This window comes from Heteronotia binoei, chromosome 1, assembly GCF_032191835.1.
Source record: "Heteronotia binoei isolate CCM8104 ecotype False Entrance Well chromosome 1, APGP_CSIRO_Hbin_v1, whole genome shotgun sequence".
NCBI lineage: Eukaryota > Metazoa > Chordata > Lepidosauria > Squamata > Gekkonidae > Heteronotia > Heteronotia binoei.
In genome coordinates, this window is record NC_083223.1 from 269,246,780 (window position 1) to 269,266,589 (window position 19,810).

General features: G+C 50.9%; 1 protein-coding gene across 1 annotated transcript in view; it reads right to left on the minus strand.

The window, feature by feature from the left end:
* INTS3 (integrator complex subunit 3) overlaps positions 1–19,810 on the minus strand; it is a 222,075-nt gene that overhangs the window by 155,462 nt on the left and 46,803 nt on the right. Inside the window, exon 3 of the mRNA XM_060255779.1 lies at positions 10,684–10,767. Within this exon, the coding sequence (XP_060111762.1) occupies positions 10,684–10,767 (84 nt within the window). The remainder of the gene's footprint in view (positions 1–10,683; positions 10,768–19,810) is intronic.

Below are 19,810 nucleotides of genomic sequence, written 5' to 3' on the forward strand. Positions count from 1 at the left end.
GGCTGAGGCTCCTCTCTTGGGGAGGAAGTGGAAAGAGGGAGAGCTTGCTTTGCCAGGCTTGCTCAATCGCACAGGAGCCACAGAGAAAAACCTCGATTTTCCCCATTGGCTGAGGCGCCTCCCTTGAGAAGGAAGTGGGAAGAGGGGGAGCTTGCTTTGCCAGGCTTGCTCAATCGCACAGGAACCACAGAGCAAAACCTCGATTTTCCCCATTGGCTGAGGCTCCTCTCTTGGGGAGGAAGCGGGAAGAGGGAGAGCTTGCTTTGCCAGGCTCTCTCAACTGCACAACCCAAACAGAGAATCACGGCAGGAAAGGGCAGGGGAAATCAAAAGCACACAGCTTCCGTGAAAACCAGCCTCAATAAAAATGAAACAATACGAAAAAAATATATCAAAAATATATGCAATATAATATGAATGCAATTTAGAAAAGTGCATTCAAACAATCTCTTATGTCAAATACAAGGAACATATTCACAGACGCTGGGAAGCCAGTTCCATTTCTTCCATACAACTCAATGCCTTTTCTTGTTAGGAAAATCCGAGTGAGATATAAGTTAATAATTGATGTCAACTCCGTCCAGTAGATCTTGAAGTATGTAGCCAGCAGTCCAAGACAGCGACAAGGTCGTACTGATGCCCTCGTTTCACATTAGCTTCTTCGAGCTTCTCAAAATATTATTTCAAACACAGGGTAAGAACGCCCAACACTTTACATTACAGCATACATACAGAGGGCGTTACAGTACTCTATTCTCGAGGTGACCGTTGCGTGAATTACTGTAGCCAAGTCGCTGGGTTCCGGGTATAGAGCCAACTGTCTTATCTGCCTAAGCTGACAGAATGCAGATCTGACAGTCTGATAGTTAATGAAGGCTCCAGGAGAACCTCTAAACTTTTGACCCTCAAAGCTGGCGCTAAAGGTGCCCCATCGAAGGTCGGTAAAGGGATCTCTCTTCCCAGGCTGCCTTGGCTTAGGTACAGAACCTCCGTCTTTGCTGGATTCAATTTCAGTCGACTTTGTCTGAGTCATTTCACAGTGGCTTGTAATGCCCATTCTAGATTTTCTGGGACGCAGTCAACCTGGCTACCAATCAGGAGGCAGACCTGGGTGTCATCCGCATATTGGTGACATCCCAGCCCATAGCTCCGGACAATCTGGGCGAGGGGGTGCATGTAGATGTTAAATAGTGTTGGGGAGAGAACCGCCCCCTGAGGCACCCCACACGCTAGTGGGTGTCTCTGAGACAACTTCTCCCCCACTGCCACCCTCTGTCCTCAACCTTGGAGAAAAGAGGTAAGCCACTGGAGGGCAGACCCCTGAATCCCCGTGTCGGCAAGGCGGTGCGACAGCAGCTGGTGGTTGACTGTATCAAAGGCAGCCGACAGCTAATAACAGCAACACTGCCGACCCGACTCGATCCAGATGTCAAGATGAAAAAGGGGCCATTTTTTCCTGAGCTAAGGCAAAAATGAGGGAGCCGGAAGCTTAAAAACCTGTGAGCTGGCTCATGCTAGCAGCTTAGAGGGAACGCTGGTGTCAAAAATCTTTCGTTTCGTAACCTCTGCCCTGAAGAAGAGACCTGTGGAACTCAAAAGCTTGCACACTGTTATGGGACATCCGCCCTTTCTTACATGCCCAGGGAAATAATCACCACTTTGGGGTCAGGTAGCAGTTTTTCTCCAGGGACCCTGGAGGGTTTTCCGTCATCTTTTGGCCATGAAGCAGGAATCACCGGGGATATATGTGTGTGGGGAGGAGGGGGAGGGGGGAGGTATCTTTGAATTTCCTGCATTGTGAAGGGGGTTGGACTAGATGACCCTGGGAGTCCCATTCCAATTCTATGATTCTATGGCAGGGGTGGCCAAACTGTGGCTCGGGAGCCACATACTGTTCCTTCGCACATATCGTGCGGCTCTCAAAGCCCCCATCGCCCTGTCTCGGAGGAAGCATTTCTCTCTTTAAATCACTTCTCCAAGCCTAGTCAGCTGGCAACTTTGAAGTTAAAGTTGCTTTCTTTTCACCTCTCTCCCTCTTCCCTTCCCATATACTTCCTTCCTTCCTTCCTCGTGGCTCTCAAACGTCTGACGTTCCTGCCTTGGGGCTCTCAAGCATCTGACGTTCCTTCTATGGGGCTCTTACGCTAAGCGAGTTCGGCCGCATCTGTTCTATGGGTTGGTCCTAATGAAAGGTGTTCTTTTAAAAACCCAGCCAGTCATAGGCAGAGTCCAGTTTCAGGCTCCAGAGAGAGAAAGAGCTGCCAGGCAGCTAATTACATGCTCTGCAGGAACACGTGTTTTCTTTCTCAGTGTTAGAAGCCAGAGCTACGAAGCTAGAGAAAGGGAAGGGGGGGGGGGTGATGACTCTTGACGGCTTCACAAAGGAGTGGCGGGGTTAAGTGCGAGCGGCTCAGAATCAGGAAGTAATTTGCTAACTGGTTTCTGTATTAATGTTAATTTGCGCCGCTAAATGTCACGCCATTCCAGAGACGAGAGATCTGCTCTCCGCGCTCTCTGCCGGAGAGTTAATGAGGCCCCAAAAGAGCCCTTTGATTAAGCTCGAGGGGCTCCGGACCCCTTTCGCACGCCGCCCCCGAGGCCTGCTCAAAAGCCACTCTCCACGGGTGAGAGCTCCGCTTGGCCTTTTGACTGCTTTGCAAATGTTGCAACGTGTTCCCTCCAAGAGGGGGGGGGGCGAAAACCAACCGCTGTCATGTGGAACGCTGCGGCGCTTGTTCTTCGTACCTTGAATCGCTTTTGAAGCAGCCCAAGGAACAGGGGAAGGACCAGGCCCGTAGCTACAGTGGGGCCTGAGAAAGGCCAGGCCCATCCTTTCAACCCCCCCTTCCAACTATACGGCCCCCCATTGGAGGGCTCCCTTATCTGTCCCCTTTGCTCACCGTACAATTCTGGTCACCGCACCTCAAAAAGGATATTACGGCATTGGGAAAAGCCCAGAAAAGGGCAACTAGAAAGATTAAAGGTTTGGAACACTTTCTCTATGACGAAAGGTTAAAACGCTTGGGGCTCTTTAAGCTTGGAGAAACGTCGACTGCGGGGTGACAGAATAGAGGTTTACAAGATAATGCTTGGGATGGAGAAAGTAGAGAAAGAAGGACTTTTCTCACTTTCTCACAATACAAGAACTCATGGGCATTCGATGAAATTGCTGAGCAGTCAGGTAAAAACAGATAAAAGGAAGTCCTTCTTCACCCAAAGGGTGATTAACATGTGGAATTCACTGCCACAGGAGGTGGTGGCGGCTACAAGCATAGCCAGCTTCAAGAGGGGATTGGATAAAAATATGGAGCAGAGGTCCATCAGTGGCTATTAGCCACAGCGTATTGTTGGGACTCTCTGTCTGGGGCAGTGATGCTCTGTATTCTTGGTATTTGGGGGGGGGGGGCAAAGTGGAAGGGCTTCCAGCCCCACTTATGAACCTCCTTGGGGGGGGGGCACTGTGTGACACAGAACTGGATGGGTCACTGGCCTGATCCAACATGGCTTTTCTTATGTTCTTATGAACAAGTAACAGCATCGCTGCAGGTCTTTTCGCTTTTTTCTCTCCTCTTCCCCAACACACCTTGCAGAGCAAAGAGGGGGGGGGGGAAGAGTCAAGAGGCCTCTGTCTCTCTGAGAGGTAGGCACATAAGAAAAGGGTGGGGGGAGCAGAGCTGCTGTGACTGCCCAGGTGAAGGGGGGTTAGCTCGTGGGACTGAAGGCAGCTTACAGTTCCGAGAGCCCTGGGCTGCCAAACCAGGAGGCCCCCACAGCCCCTCCCTCCCAAAAAACCCAACAAATCCTGCTATGGGCCCCACCAAACATGAAATCCTGGCTACGGCCCTGGGAAGGACGCCGGAGACTTAAGAGAGCACCAGCATGCGACAGTGGTGGAATAGCGGCTAGAGCGGTTCCTCAGTGGAAGAGGCTTCCTCGGGAGGTGGTGGGCTCTCCTTCCTTGGAGGTTTCTAAACAGAGGATGGATGGCCAACTGACAGCAACGAAGATCCTGTGGATTTGTGAGTTTCCTGCATTGCGCAGAGGGTTGGGGACTATGCGACCCTGGAGGTCCCTTCCAACTCTATGATTCTATGAACTTCAGACTAAGATTTGGGTTCAAGATCGTCCCTCAAGATCAATTTGGGGTGGCCAAATTGTGGATCAGGAGCCACACGTAGCTCTTTTCACACATATTGTATAGCTCTCCTTTGGCCAGCTTGGAGAAGGCATTTGCCTCTTTGAATCGCTTCACCAAGTGAAGAAGAAGAAGACGACGACTGCAGATTTATACCCCGTCCTTCTCTCTGAATCAGAGACTCAGAGCGGCTTACAGTCTCCTTTATCTTCCTCCCCCGCAACAGACACCCTGTGAGGTAGATGAAGATATTGGATTTATATCCCACCCTCCACTCCGAAGAGTCTCAGAGCGGCTCACAATCTCCCTTTACCTTCCGCCCCCACAACAGACACCCTGTGAGGTGGGTGGGGCTGAGAGGGCTCTCACAGCAGCTGCCCTTTCAAGGACAACTCCTGCAATAGTTACGGCTGACCCATTCCAGCAGCTGCAAGTGGAAGAGAGGGGAATCAAACCTGGTTCTCCCAGATAAGAGTCCGCGCACTTAACCACTACACCAAACTGGAAGGAAGGAAACAGATGCGGGAGGGAGAGGTAGAAAGAAAGCAACTTTAACTGCATTCTCCAAACTGCCGGGTTGATTTGGAGAAATGATTTAAAGAAACAAATGCTTTCTCCAAGCCGGCCAATGGGACAGTGGAGGCTTCAAGAGCCACACGATATGTGTGAAAGAGCCACATGTGGCTCCCAAGCCACCCCTGGTCTCTATCCTGGTACCGGAGTCCAATCTCGCAATTCTGCAGAAGGGGCTCTTTATGCTGATCCTGTAGGAGTCTATGCATTGTGTCAGGCTCCGCGGAGTGGTGAGAGGCGAGAAAGAAAAAAATTGTGTGTGTGTGTGGGGGGGGGGACGGGTAAAAAATTCAAACTGATTCATTACTCCTGACAGCAATCCGTTGCCTAATTCCTCGCCACTGTGACAAGCTCAGTAAGCCTTTACCGACGCAGGCCGTTTCATTAAGGGGGAAAGGAACAAGGCCCGATAGATGTGTTGTTTGCATGAATAAATCAGAATCCCACCCCGAGAAGGGAGCTGCAGGACATGGGCTCAGTGGGAAGGCTCCGTGCGAGATAAAGAAGGTGGGGGGGGGGGAGAAAGAGGAGAACGCTCCCACTCCAGATCTGGAACAGACCTTTAATTAAAAGTAGGAGGCTGTCAGGAGGAGGAGGTGGCAGATTCTAGCGTTTGCAAGCACACACACACACACCAGTCGCTGTCATTTTCATAGTCAAACACATCCCACTGTTGTCTCTTTGCACAGCTGGATCAAGTTAGCAGAGCTAATTTTCTGGGCTTAAAGGAGGGGGCGGCTGCAGGAGGGTCTGAGGTGGGAGAGACTATATGAGACTCCCAAGACCGACTTCCATCAAATTCACTCCGGTGGCGCAACGGCAGAGGCCTCTGCTTGGCATGCAGACGGCCCCGGGTTCAATCCCCGGCATCTCCGGTTAAAAGGACCGGGGCGAGGGGTGATGGAAAAAGACCCCTGGGTGAGAGACGCTGGAAAGACGCGGCTGAACCTTCCGCATGCCAAGCTGAGACTCTTCCACTGAGCCACGGCCCTTCTTAACACAAATCTCATGATACCCAATAAGAACCGCCTTCCACTTTGGACCTTCGCAGGCTATATACCTGCAAGAGGAAGAAGATGAAATCCTCCAAAACCACGTTTGCGCCTGAGGACTCCGTACCTGAGCCCAAACACACCCTCGACCCCACTGTCAGGGCGGTGCTCTGATCACCTCTGCGGATGACTCCCACAAAGGACGACAGCCAACAGGTCGCGCATCCAGAACTGATGCTTTAGGGTAGTGGCCCCCAACCTTTTTGGCCCCAGTTTTTGGCCCACCCACCGCAGCCCCAGGGCCAGCAGGGTGGGGGCACCAAATTCGGCCTCCCTGCCCCCCCCCCCCGCGGCACCTCCTCGTCCCTCTGTTTTCACATTTTTAAGGCCTGAGAAGGGGCGGTAAAGTGCCTCCCGGGCCGACCCTGCCCCCCGCTGAGCAGCTGATCGGCGAGGAAAACTGCGGCAACAGCGCCAACGACCCGCTGAAAAAGCGGCACTGCCCTTGCCGCTTCCCCACTTCCATCCCACACCCAGGAAGGAAGCGGGGAGGAGGCAAGGGCAGCGCTGCTCTTTCAGCGGGTCGCTGGCGCTGCTGCCGCGGTTTCCCCCACTGATCGGCTGACCATGGGGGAGGTTGGCCTGGGATGCACTTCACCGCCCCTCCCCAGGCCTTAAAACTGTGAAAAAAGGGGGGAGAGGCGCCACTGGGGGGGTGGCGAGGCTGCGTAGGGGGCGGGGCAGCAAGTCTGTGCAGGCTGGTTGCAAACGGGCCGCGGACCGGTACCTGTCCGCGGACCAGGTGTTGGGGACACCTGCTTTAGGGTAAGGTGAACACGGACATGGATGGGGCAACCAGCGCCAGGCTAACAGAGCAGAGCACCACAGAGCTCCCAGAGGAGAAAGGTGGAAGAAAAGCTTTCCCCCATCTGCCTCTATTGACTGCATCACTGTTGCATTTCTCTAGCTTTGCGCTGCCAGCTTTCTCTCGAAAAAGCAGTTCTCTATGCCAGGGGTGGCCAACGGTAGCTCTCCAGATGTTTTTTTCACCTACAACTCCCATCAGCCCCAGTCATTAGCCATGGTGGCTGGGGCTGCTGGGAGTTGTAGGCAAAAAAAAACATCCGGAGAGCTACCGTTGGCCACCCCTGCTCTATGCCAGTCATGCTTTTCACTGAACGAATCAAAGATGGGTCTATGAAGCACAGAGACCCAGAGGGTGGCGCTAGGAGACGAACTATCCCGACGACACCCACTTATATGTGGTGTGCCGCAGGGAGTGGTTCTTTCTCCAATGTTATTCAACATCTACATGTGCCCCCTCGCCCAGGCTGCCCAGAGGTATGGGCTGGGTCGTCACCAGCATGCGGATGACACCCAGATCTCTCTGTTATTGGGCGGCCAGTCCGACTCCACCCCGGAAGATCTGTCCGCAGCATTGCGAGCTGTGGCGGGGTGGCTCAGGCTGAGTAGACCGAAATTAAATCCGACAGAGGTCCTGTATCTGTCGCCGCTGTCCGGGACCAGAGGTCTGTTTACCGACCTTCGACAGAGCCCAGCTCATGCTGGCGCCCAAGGTGAAAAGCTTAGGGGTGCTCTTGGATTCCTCTTTAACAACGGAGGCCCAAGTAGCTGCCACTGCCAAGTCGGCTTTCCACCATCTACAGACGGTGAGGCAGTTGGTCCCCTTTCTCGAACGCGACGACTTGGCAACAGTGATCCACGCGATGGTCACCTTGAGACTGGATTACTGTAATGCTCTCTACATGGGGCTGCCTTTGTCCCAAATCCGGCGACTTCAGCTAGCGCAGAACGCTGCAGCTGGGCGTACATACGGGAGTTCCTTTACGGGAACACATCCAGCCTGTGCCGAAAGCACTGCACTGGCTACCGATAGGGTGCCGGATTCGCTTCAAGGTGCTGGTCGTTACCTATATGGCCAGGGTCCTACATACCTTAGGGACTGCCTTTCCCTACACATGCCCCAGCGAGCACTTCAGTTCGGGTCTCAAAACCTGTTGACCGTTCCCAGCATCAGAGAAGCGAAGCTCAAAACCACGAGAGCCAGGGCCTCTTCCGTTGCTGCCCCTAGCTGGTGGAATGAGTTGCCGGAGGAGGTTAGGACCCTGCGAGAGCTCCCACAGTTCCGCAGGGCCTGCAAAACGGCACTCTTCCGCCAGGCATTTACATGAATGGTAACATCTGCAGCAATGGGAATGGCCCATAAGACCACCACCAATGGCCTACTGCACTACGCTACGGCGATCCTGAGACCTCTGAGTATAGCCAACCACCAGAATTTAAATCGCTGCCTGAAATTATGATAGTAGCACTTACAAATGTTTTAAATTGCTTTTATGCTCTATGTTTTTTATTGTTGTTTATTGCAGGGGTGGCCAACGGTAGCTCTCCAGATGTTTTTTTGCCTACAACTCCCATCAGCCCCAGCCAGCATGGCCAATGGCTGGGGCTGATGGGAGTTGTAGGCAAAAAACATCTGGAGAGCTACCGTCGGCCACCCCTGGTTTATTGTATTGGTCACACTAACGTGCTATTGTCGACCCTTGGTCTGTGAGCCGCCCTGAGCCTGCCTTTGGTGGGGAGGGCGGGATATAAATTAAATAAAACAAAAAATAAATAAATGTGAGTCTACACAACTCTTTCCCAAGGTGGAAGCAGCTACCAAGCAGGGACAAACCAGACTAATGTCTCTGCTGCATTCCTAGAAAGTAGGAGGCTGCAGAATCATAGAGTTGGAAGGGACCTCCAGGGTCATCTAGGTCAACCCCCTGCACAGTGCAGGAACTTCACAAATACCTCCCCCCCTCATACACCCCCTTCCTGCCCTCCCTTTCATGATCTGTCTAATTCACAGATCAGCGTTGCCGTCAGATGGCCATCTAGCCTCTGTTTAAAAACCTCCAAGGAAGGAGAGCCCACCACCTCCCGAGGAAGCCTGTCCCACTGAGGAACCTCCCTAAGTACCAGGAATTTCTTCCCAAGGCTTAGCTGGAAACTCTTCTGATTTAATTTCAACCTGTTGCTTCTGGTCCTAACTTCTGGAGCAACAGAGAACAATTCTGCACCATCCTCTATATGAGAGCCCTTCAAGTACTTGAAGATGGTGATCGTATCGCCTCTCAGTCATCTCCTCTCTAGGCTAAACATGCCCAGCTCCTTCAGCCTTTACTCACAGGACTTGGTCTCCGGACCCCTCACCATCTTCGTCGCCCACCTCTGGACCCAATCCAGCTTGACTCTTCATAAACTGTGGTGCCCAAAACTGAACACAATACTCCAAGAGCAGAGCAAAGCGATACCATCGCTTCATGCGATCTGGACACTACGCTTCTGTTGATACAGCCCAACATCGCATTTGCCTTTCTAGCTACTGCATCGCACTGCTGGGCTCATGTTCAGTGTATCCAACTTGCCCATCGGGATGCTGAGCATCTGTCATTAGCGGAGACCCCGATCTTGAGCAACAGTGCTAGAAAAAAGGGAGTCTGACTAGCAATGCCATCAGGATGGGCCATCTGCACACAAAGCTTTGTTAACTGGATAGACCACTGAAGTCCCCCAAGCACCAAGAATTCGGGGAAGAAGCTTTCATGTACATGTGCATTTCTTCAGGTGCCAATCTGGTTGCTGTCCTAAAAAGAGTCTTGTGAACACATTCTTTTAAATAGAATCATAGAGTTGGAAGGGACCTCCGGGGTCATCTAGTCCAACCCCCTGCACAATGCAGGAAACTCACAAACACCTCCCCCTAAATTCACAGGATCCTCATTGCTGTCAGAAGGCCATCTAGCCTCTGTTGAAAGACCTCCAAGGAATGAGAGCCCACCACCTCCCGAGGAGGAAGCCTGTTAGAATCATAGAAGAGTTGGAAGGTACCTCTAGGGTCATCTAGTCCAACCCCCTGCATAATACAGGAAACTCACAAACACCTCCCCCTAAATTCACAGGATCCTCATTGCTGTCAGAAGGCCATCTAGCCTCTATTGAAAGACCTCCACGGAATGAGAGCCCACCACCTCCTGAGGAGGAAGCCTGTTAGAATCATAGAAGAGTTGGAAGGAACCTCCAGGGTCATCTAGTCCAACCCCCTGCACAATGCAGGAAACTCACAAACGCCTCCCCCTAAATTCACAGGATCCTCATTGCTGTCAGATGGCCATCCAGCCTCTGTTGAAAAACCTCCAAGGAAGGAGAGCCCACCACCTCCCAAGGAGGAAGCCTGTTCCACTGAGAAACCGCTCTAACTGTCAGGATGTTCTTCCTAATGTTGTGTAATAAATGCTTTGTAACTGCCTGTGTGAGCCTACTTGAAGAAGGGGCAGGGGGGCAGCAATGCAGGGATGATCAAGGCCCACGTTATTGAAACCGCTTGTAAAGTCTGCGCCAAGGGGAGAGGGGGAGATGAACTGGGACCTGGAGCTTGGGGGATGACTGTGGGAGGGCTTCTGGAGTTCTGGCCCTGCTGGTGGGACTCCCAACGGCACCTGGGTTTTGGCCACTGTGTGACAGAATATTGGACTGGATGGGCCATTGGCCTGATACAACATGGCTTCTCTTACATTCTTACACCTGGGGCAATGATGCTCTGTCTTCTTCGTGCTTGGGGGGTAGCAGTGGGAGGGCTTCTGGAGTTCTGGCCCTGCTGGTGGGACTCCCAACGGCACCTGGGCTTTGGCTACTGTGTGACACAGCGTGTTGAACCGAATGGGCCGCTGGCCTGATCCAAATTGGCTTCTCTTACATTCTTATAACACGATGCGCCCATGGCCTCCCTTTTCCTGCAATGCTTCACCCTCATGTTTTGAGAACATTTTAGAAAAGTTCACTACACGGACACCTTCTTTTCCTGAATCTTCTGCTGCCAGCTCAGCGGACAGATGCACCAAATGGCAAACTCTGCCTTGGCTCAGGCAAGATGAAGGAATGCCCAGAGTGTGCCAAAACGACAACATGCACCCCTACCTTTGGCGCTTGGGTGGGTTCGGTGAGGATCAGGGTGAAGAGTCCCAGGACGACCTCCTCGTGCTGGGCGGTTCCTTTGCACACCTGTGGGAGTAAGAAAAGAAGAAGATGATATTTGATTTATATCCTGCCCTCCACTCCGAAGAGTCTCAGAGCGGCTCACAATCTCCTTTCCCTTCCTCCCCCACAACAGACACCCTGTGAGGTGGGTGGGGCTGGAGAGGGCTCTCACAGCAGCTGCCCTTTCAATGACAACCTCTGCCAGAGCTATGGCTCACCCAAGGCCATGCTAGCAGGTGCAAGTGGAGGAGTGGGGAATCAAACCCGTTTCTCCCAGATAAGAGTCACCAAACGGCACTACACCAAACTGGCAATCAGTGGCAGGCCTAGAGATGTGAAGGCCTGGAAAAAAACCATAAAAATTTGGGGGGGGGGGGGACATTTTTTCCCTGAAGCCTTTTTTGTTTTTTTCCCAAAAAACCTGGGAAAATTGAAAAAAAAGAAAAGAAAAAAACTGATCATGGAACGTTTTATTTTAACATGATGAATAAAATATTTTGAGACAAGGTGTTCAAATATTTTCCAAATCGTTTCTAAAAAAATATGCATGGTATCAGATTATTCTAATTTCTATGCACTGAGGATGAGCAAGTCCTAGGTCACGCCCATTCACTGAGCAAGTCCTAGGTCATGCCCATTCACCTACACTCCCTTCTATACACTGTCCCCTCTTCAGATCTTTTTATGAGAATAAGTTTTTTTATTTTTATTTAATACTGTGGAGAGGAAAAAGGAATCATTGTTACTTCTGGGTTTTTAAAAATTGTTTTGCGGAGCTTTTTTTTTTGTCTGTTCCACATAAACTAGTAAACAGTTCAGGAGATTGTTGCTCCGTTTGTTACAATGACAAATAAAAATCGTTTAAAAAGTAGATTCTGTTTGTAATAATCATTTGGGTACGCTATATTTTTAATATGCTAGTTGTGATAATTTCATGCCAAGTAAAATGGTCCTTAGTCACGTTATATGTTCCTAAAGTAACAGAATGACTTTCAGTCCGAAAAAGAAAAAAGCTGGGCCTAAGCGCGGGGGCAAGAGAGGCAGGGAGGACAACTGACCGCAAGCATAAGTGGCTTTAAGAGGGGACTTAGGCAGATTGACGGGGGAGAGGTGTATCGGTGGCTCAGTGGTAGAGCATCTGCTTGGGAAGCAGAAGGTCCCAGGTTCGATCCCCGGCATCTCCAACTAAAAAGGTCCAGGCAAATAGGTGTGAAAAACCTCAGCTTGAGACCCTGGAGAGCCGCTGCCAGTCTGAGTAAACACTACTGACTTGATGGACCAAGGAGGGTCTGATGCAGGAGAAGGCAGCTTCTTATATTCATATGAATGCGTACGCATGTACTAGTCGCAGGGACTAAAGGAAACCCAAAAAGGGAGTACCTAAGTACAAGCAAGAGACAAAGTGAAAGCGCTAAAATTTTCAATAATTTTTTTGTTAAGAACATGAGAGAAGCCACATGTTGGATCAGGTCAATGACCCATCCAGTCAGACACTCTGTGTCACACAGTGGCCAAAAAATCCCCAAGTGCCATCAGGAGGTCCACCAGTGGGGGCAGGACACTAGAAGCCCTCCCACTTCTTCCCTCCCCCCACAACCACCAGCACGAAGAATACAGAACATCACTGCCCCAGACAGAGAGTTCCATTAATAAAGGTAAAGGTAGTCCCTGGTCCACGCACCAGTTGTTTCCGACTCTGGGGTGATGTTGCTTTTACGATGTTTTCACAGCGGACTTTTTACGGGGTGGTTTGCCATTGCCTTCCCCAGTCATCTACACTTTCCCCCCAGCAAGCTGGGGACTCCTTTTACTGACCTCGGAAGGATGGAAAGCTGTCCACCTTGAGCCGGCTACCTGAACCCAGCTTCCGCCGGGATTGAACTCAGGTCGTAAGCAGAGCTTAGGACTGCAGTACTGTAGTTTTACCACTCTGCACCACGGGGCTCTTGTTCCATTAATACCCTGTGGCTAACAGCTGCTGATGGAACTCCGCTCCATATGTTTATCCAACCCCCTCTTGAAGCCGGCTGTGCTTGTAGCCGCCACCACCTCCTGTGGCAGTGAATTCCACGTGTTAATCACCCTTTGGGTGAAGAAGTACTTCCGTTTATCCGTCCTAACCCGACTGCTCAGCAATTTCATTGTTCATATATTCTTTGATGCATCATTTTAAGGTCTGAAGTGTGAATACTGAGATATTGGCTGTAATCCACAGCTTCCTCTAAGCTGCGGAGTCACTGTGAGCAAAAATTCTACTTTGTGAGCTACTGGCATTAAAGTTGTGAGACACTGCACATATTAGTTTGCTCTGGGGCCATCCTTCCTGAGCTACGACAAAAATGTGTGAGCCGGAGGCTAAAAACTTGTGAACTAACTGACACTAACTCAGCTTAGAGGGAACACTGGCTGTAATGTGGGTTTTTTTCCCGTTTGTGCATTCTTATAGAACCATAGTTGGAAGGGACCTCCAGGGTCATCTAGTCCAGTGGTCCCCAACCTTTTTGGCACCAGGGATCGGTTTTGTGGAAGACAATTTTTTCACAGACTGGTGGGGGTGGGAGATGGTTTCTGGATGATACAATTGTGCACTTTATTTCTATTAGTTTGGTGCGGTGGTTAAGTGCGTGGACTCTTATCTGGGACAACTGGGTTTGATTCCCCACTCCTCCACTTTCAGCTGCTGGAATGGCCTTGGGTCAGCCATAGCTCTGGCAGAGTGGTCCTTAAAAGGGCAGCTTTTGGGGAGAGCTTTCTCAGCTCCACCCACCTCACAGAGTGTCTGTTGTGGGGGGAGACGGTAAAGGCGGTTGTGAGCCACTCTGAGATTCGGAGTGGAGGGCAGGATAAAAAATCCAATGTCTTATTATTATCATTTATTACTGCATTGTAATATATAATGAAATAATTATACAACTCACAGCCCGGTTGCTAACGGGCCACAGACTGGTATCGGTCCAGGGACTGGGGGTTGGGGACCCCTGAACTAGTCCAACCCCCTGTACAGCGCAGGAACTTCACAAATTCCTCCCCCCGCCTCCGCACACACACCCAGTGACCAATGTTCCCTCTATGCTGCAGAGTCCTGCGAGCAAAAATTCTACTTTGTGTGCTGATGGCATTAAAGTTGTGAGCTTTTGGCACTAAAGTTGTGAGCTGCAGCATAAAGTGTTGCACTCGGGAGTCATCCTTCCTGAGCTAAGACAAAAACGTCAATCAATCAATCACCTTTTATTTATATCCCGCCCTCCCTGCCGAAGCAGGCTCAGGGCGGCTAACAACAAAATTCAATATACATTGTACAGTACAACATTTTAAACTACAATTAATTAAAATCTATTAAAATTCTAAAAACAGTAAAATTAATATTTTGTGCTATTACCTAGATGGCGAACTTACTTAGCGGTTCAAGGCAGTGAAGGCCGCTCGAAACAAGATGGTCTTGCAGGCCCTGCGGAACTGTTCAAAGTCCCGCAGGGCCCGCATTTCTTCTGGAAGTTGATTCCATAATTGTGGAGCCATAACAGAGAAAGCCCGGGTACGGGTACTTTGAAGTTTTACCTCTTTTGGCCCAGGGATAGTCAGCAGGTTCTTCCTTGCTGACATCAGTGCTCTCTGGGGTTCATGTGGGGAGAGACGGTCCCTAAGGTAGGCAGGCCCTCGGCCATATAGGGCTTTAAAGGTAATGGCCAGCACTTTGTAACGAATCCGGTAAATAACTGGTAGCCAGTGCAGTTCACGCAGCCCCGGCTGTATGTGCTCCCGCTTTGGGAGCCCCAAAGTGAGCTGGAGGCTAAAAATCTGTGAGCCGGCTCACGCTAACTCAGCTTCGAGGGAACACTGCCAGGGACCCCCTTGCTCCACGCCCAGAAGATGGCAAAACCCTCCAGGATCCCTTGCCAAAGTGGCCAGGAGAAAAACTGCTGACCGACCCCAAAGTGGCAATTAGCATTTCCCTGGGTGTGTAAGAAAGGACCACGAGGACTACGCCGTGATGCAGCCCTTGCTGGTCTCCTTCCCATGATCTGCCTAATTTTACCGAATCCGCATTGCTGTCACGTGGCCATCTAGCCTCTGCCTAAAAACCTCCAAGGAAGGAGAATTCTTCATTACGGTCTCTTTTTTTTCTGGGTGCCAGCTGGATTTGCTGAATATTTTCCCATCTCCACTGAATCTTCCGTTGTACTTTTTTTTTTCCCTGCTGTCAATTCACTTATGGCAACCATAAGCTCTTGGGAGGGTTGGCTACATCAGGGGTGTGTGGCTTAAGATCATAGAATCATAGAGCTGGAAGGGACCTCGAGGGTCATCTAGTCCAACCCCCTGCACAATGCAGGAAACTCACAAACACCTCCCCCGAAATTCACAGGATCTTCATTGCTGTCAGATGGCCATCCAGCCTCTGTTTAAAAGCCTCCAAGGAAGGAGAGCCCACCACCTCCTGGGGAAACCTGTTCCACCGAGGAACTGCTCTAACGGTCAGGAGAAGTTCTTCCTAATGTGGAGCCGGAAACTCTTTTGATTTAATTTCAACCCACTGGTTCTGGTCCGACCTTCCAGGGCCACAGAAAACAATTCCACACCATCCTCTATAGGACAGCCCTTCAAGTACTTGAAGATGGCGATCCTATCACCTCCCAGCCGCCTCCTCTCCAGGCTAAACATGCCGAGCTCCTTCAACCTTTCCTCATAGGACTTGGTCTCCAGACCCCTCACCAATGCAAAGGCAGGGCTTTTCTGGCAGCAGGAACTCCTTTGTATCTTAGGCCACGCACCTCCTGAGGAAGCAGTAATCGAATGCACATGCCTGGTGCGGGGGAGGGATGCCATCCCACTCAGTTTCTTCCAGTCACTATTGAAGTGAGGTAGAGGAAAGATGCCAGCAGCAGGGAAGGCTGGGTGGGTCGTGTGGGATTGCACAGATGACCACTCGAAGATCATCAGTTACAGGTAAGCAACCTGTTTATCTTCTTCGTGGTCTCAGTGCAGTCCCACACATGGGTGATTAGCAAGCTAAGAAACAGGATGGAGGGTGCCGGCAAAGTGAGTGATGTGTCTACTTTACCTGTACAGACGTACCTGCGGCAACATCACTGAAAGACAGAATGAAGAACTGCCTGGCCAAAGGAGGCATCTCGTCTGGCCCGGACATCCAAGGCGTAGTGCGTTATGACGGTCGAAGGCGAGGACCCGGCAGCGGCAGCACAGATGTCCTCTAATGACACGCCCTAGAGGAAGGCCGACGAAGTCGATACGGCCCGGGTTGAGTGCACTCTAGGAACTACAGGTAAGGGCTGCTTAGCTAGTTCATAGCCTAAGGTGATCGCAGAAGAAATCCATTTGGATAAATGCCGTGTAGGGATTTTTTGACCTTGTCTAGGCTTCCCATATGCCACAAATAAATCGAGGTCTTTACGGAAGAATTTCGTTCTACGCAGGCAGAACGCCAGGGCTCTAACATCAATGTTGTGGAGAGCTTTTTGGCGGTTGTCCTTCGACTCAGGGGAAAAAACTTGGGAGAACGGCTGAACGAGATAAATAAAAGGAAGAAACAACTGTCGGAAGGAATGCGGGATCAGATCGCAATACAACTTTATCTTTGTGAAATACAGTATGTGGGGGAAATGCACAAATGTCACTGGCCCGCTTCCTCGAAGTAAGTGCAGTAAGGAAGGCAGTTTTCCACGAGAGGAGATGCAGAGAGATCTTATCCATGGGCTCAAACGGTGGTTGCATAAGTTGGGTAATTATCAAGGGCAAGCTCCAGGTCAGTAAAACAGGTCGTATTGGAGAGTGCAGATGAAGAAGGCCTCGAAGAAAGGATTTTGTGATAGAATGAGAAAAGACCGTACGTCCATCAATCGGTTGGTGAAAAGCTGATAGAGCCGAGAGGTGGACCTTAATAGAAGAGAAGGCCAACCCGGAGTCTCGGAGATGAAGCAGGTAAGACAAGATGTCTGATAAAGAGGACGAATCTGGTAGAAAATAATGTTGGGCGGCATAAAGTGAAAAGCGTTTCCACTTGTTGGAGTAGGAGCGACGAGTAGTCGGCTTTCTTGCATTAAGTATACGTTCTGAACAGGTAACGGCAAGGCTAAAAGTGGATTCTCCACGCTGTGAGACAGAGCATTACTGGGTTGTGGTGAAGAATTCTGCCGACCTGTTGAGACAGCAGATCCCGGACATCTGGGAAATGGTAATAGACATTGTTCGATAGGAACAGAATCTTTGTGAACCAAGGTTGCCGTGGCCACCACGGTGCTACTAAAATACAGTCTGTTCGGTCGTGGACTATTTTCTGAAGAGTTCTGGTGATTAGAGCGATCAGAGGGAACATGTAGTGGAGACGACCGTTCCATTCGTGGAGGAATGCGTCCCCTTGTGACGACATAGTTTGAGGTCCCCTGGAGTAGTACAGTGGACATTTCGCATTCGCTGGGGAGGCAAAGACATCTACCTCTGGGTTGTCGAATCGTCGGAAGACGGATATCAAGTACTTGAGGGCCAGGGACCATTTGTGATTGCTCGTCTGTGAGCGACTGAGGAAGTCTGCCCAGACGTTCTCTACTCCTGAGGGATGTACTGCTGTGAGAAAAAATGTCGTTCTCGATACACCAGGTCCAGAGAGCAATGGCTAGGCGGCACAGGGTGGCTGAGGCAGTACCTCCTTGCTTGTTCAGGTAAAATACAGTCGCTATGTTGTCCGATGTTATTTGCACGTGCTGGTGCTTAAGTGAAAGGAGGAATGAACGGAGCGCACGAGCCACAGCCGTTAGCTCCAAGCAGTTTATGTGAAGAAGACTCTCCTGGTCTGTCCACAATCCCTGCGCAGTCAGATTTCCAAAATGGGCTCCCCAGCCTTGTTTTGAGGCATGTTGTCACTATCGCTGTGGAGGATGATAATGCAAACGGTTTGCCTTGCGGTAAGTTGGCATCCAGAGTCCACTATTTCAGGGATTCCAAGACCGGGGGGGGGGGACCTTGAGAAGGGGCATCTGATGCTGGCTGCGTGGATGAAAGGATTTCAGGAACCATAACTGAAGCGTCCACACGTGCAGTCTGGCAAAGCGTAGCACTGATGTGGTTTCCGCCATTAGGCCCTAGCATGCGTTGAATCACGAAGACTGTTTGTATCGGAGAGGAAAAGATGGTCTCGGCTAGAGACTGTACGTGTGAACTGCGGTCGACAGGGAGGAACGCCAAATGTGAGACCGTGCAAAGACGTGCCCCGATGAACTGCAGGTTCTGAGATGGGATTAAGCTGGGCTTTGCTAGGTTCACGCAATGGGAACAACTGTCCACCCGGTGGCTTTCCCCCAGGCAAAAAAGGCACTGCGAGTGACCATCAGATGATGGGATTTTGGTCCCGCAGCGAAGGCACTTTTTAAATGCGATTTTTTTCTTTCCCTTCCATGAGCTCGAGGAAAGCGGGGGAAAGAAAAAGGAAGGGGGGGAAAGAGTAGAAAGTCCGAAAAACAACTTTTTCTTTTAGGAAACGAGGAAATGAAGTCGATGCGAAAAAGAGATGAAAGAGAGGCAACGAAAAGACGATACCAATCGACGATGGGCCTGAGGTAAGTGAAGAAGAGCTCAGCGAGGAGAGGTGTGAACAGAGCGGCAGTAAGGAAAAAACTGAGTGGGATGGTGCTCGGGCAGGTGCATTAGATTACTGCATCCTGGTGCGTCGGGAGAGGCGCACCAAAACGCCTGAGGCGAGCTTTTGTATTCTCCGAGCTAGGGGCCTTGACAGCATAAGACCCATGTGTGGGACTGCACTGAGACCACAAAGAAGATCTGGTTGGATGCTGGCTGAAACAATGAAGAAGGAGCTCAGCGAGGAGAGGTGTGAACAGAGCGGCGGTAAGGAAGAAACTGAGTGGGATGGCGCCCCTCTCCCGCACCAGGCATGTGCATTCGATTACTGCTTCCTGACGGGTCGGGAGAGGTGCACCAAAACGCCTGAGGCGAGCTTTTGTATTCTCCGAGCTAGGGGCCTTGACTCAGCTTAAGACCCATGTGTGGGACTGCACTGAGACCACGAAGAAGATCTGGTTGAAGGCTGACTGAAACGGGATGTTGCACTAGATGTTCTACTGGTGTGACCCAGCAGGACTCTTCTTCTATTCTTATGACTGGCGGAGCAAAGACTCCAAAGAGATACTCGAACGCTGATGCACGCAGTCTAGAGACGAGCCTTTCGAGTTGGAACAAAATTAAAATCTGGCGGTGCGTATAGAAATCCAGGTACTGAGGCGTACAGACGTAGGCCTCCGATGTGCTTTAAAAACCTCTGAAGGAGAGAGCTCCCAAGGTCGGGGGGGGAGGCGGGTACCCCTCAAGATGATCATTGTTAACAAAGCCGCTTCCCCGGCACCATTGATCAACACAAGTGGAGAAACACAAACGTGTTTTTCTGGGTACGCCTTGCTGCAGTCTCACACAAGACAGACGTGTTCTTCCTCCCACGTTGAGTATGGCGGGAAAGCAGAGACTGCCTCCTCCGCTCCCGGGGTCTGCTCACATCTTTTCGGAATAAAGAGACTTTATAAAATTTTCACTCCTGGATTTGGAGTTTGTTCGGCCTTTAGAGGGTTTGGTTCATGCACAGAGAGCCACCTCCGCTGGGCAAGCACCGCGTGGAGTCAGAAGGGAACCAGCAGAGGGACTGCAGAGCCTCGGGGTCAGATCAAACACTTTCCCACTTCTCCTTAGGCCTGGCCGCAGTAGCCAGGTGTGGGCATTTCCTTTGAGCCTCAGGAAGGGCCTGGCCTCTAGCTTTTCAAACTCATCACGCCTAGGGATCGCTTTCTGGCTCGACTTGTTTGCTTAGGAACCCCTCGGGTTGGCCCAGAACCAAGGGATTGAAACTAAAGCAAAAGAGGAAGAACTTCCTGGCAGTCAGAGCAGATCAGGCCTTTTTTGTAGCAGGAACTCCTTTGCATGTTAGGCCACACCCCCTGCTGTAGCCAATCCTCCTGGTGCTTACAGAAGGCCCTGTATGAAGAGCCCTGTAAGCTCTTGAAGGATTGGCTACATCAGGGGTGTGTGGTCCAGAGATGGTCTAGCATGA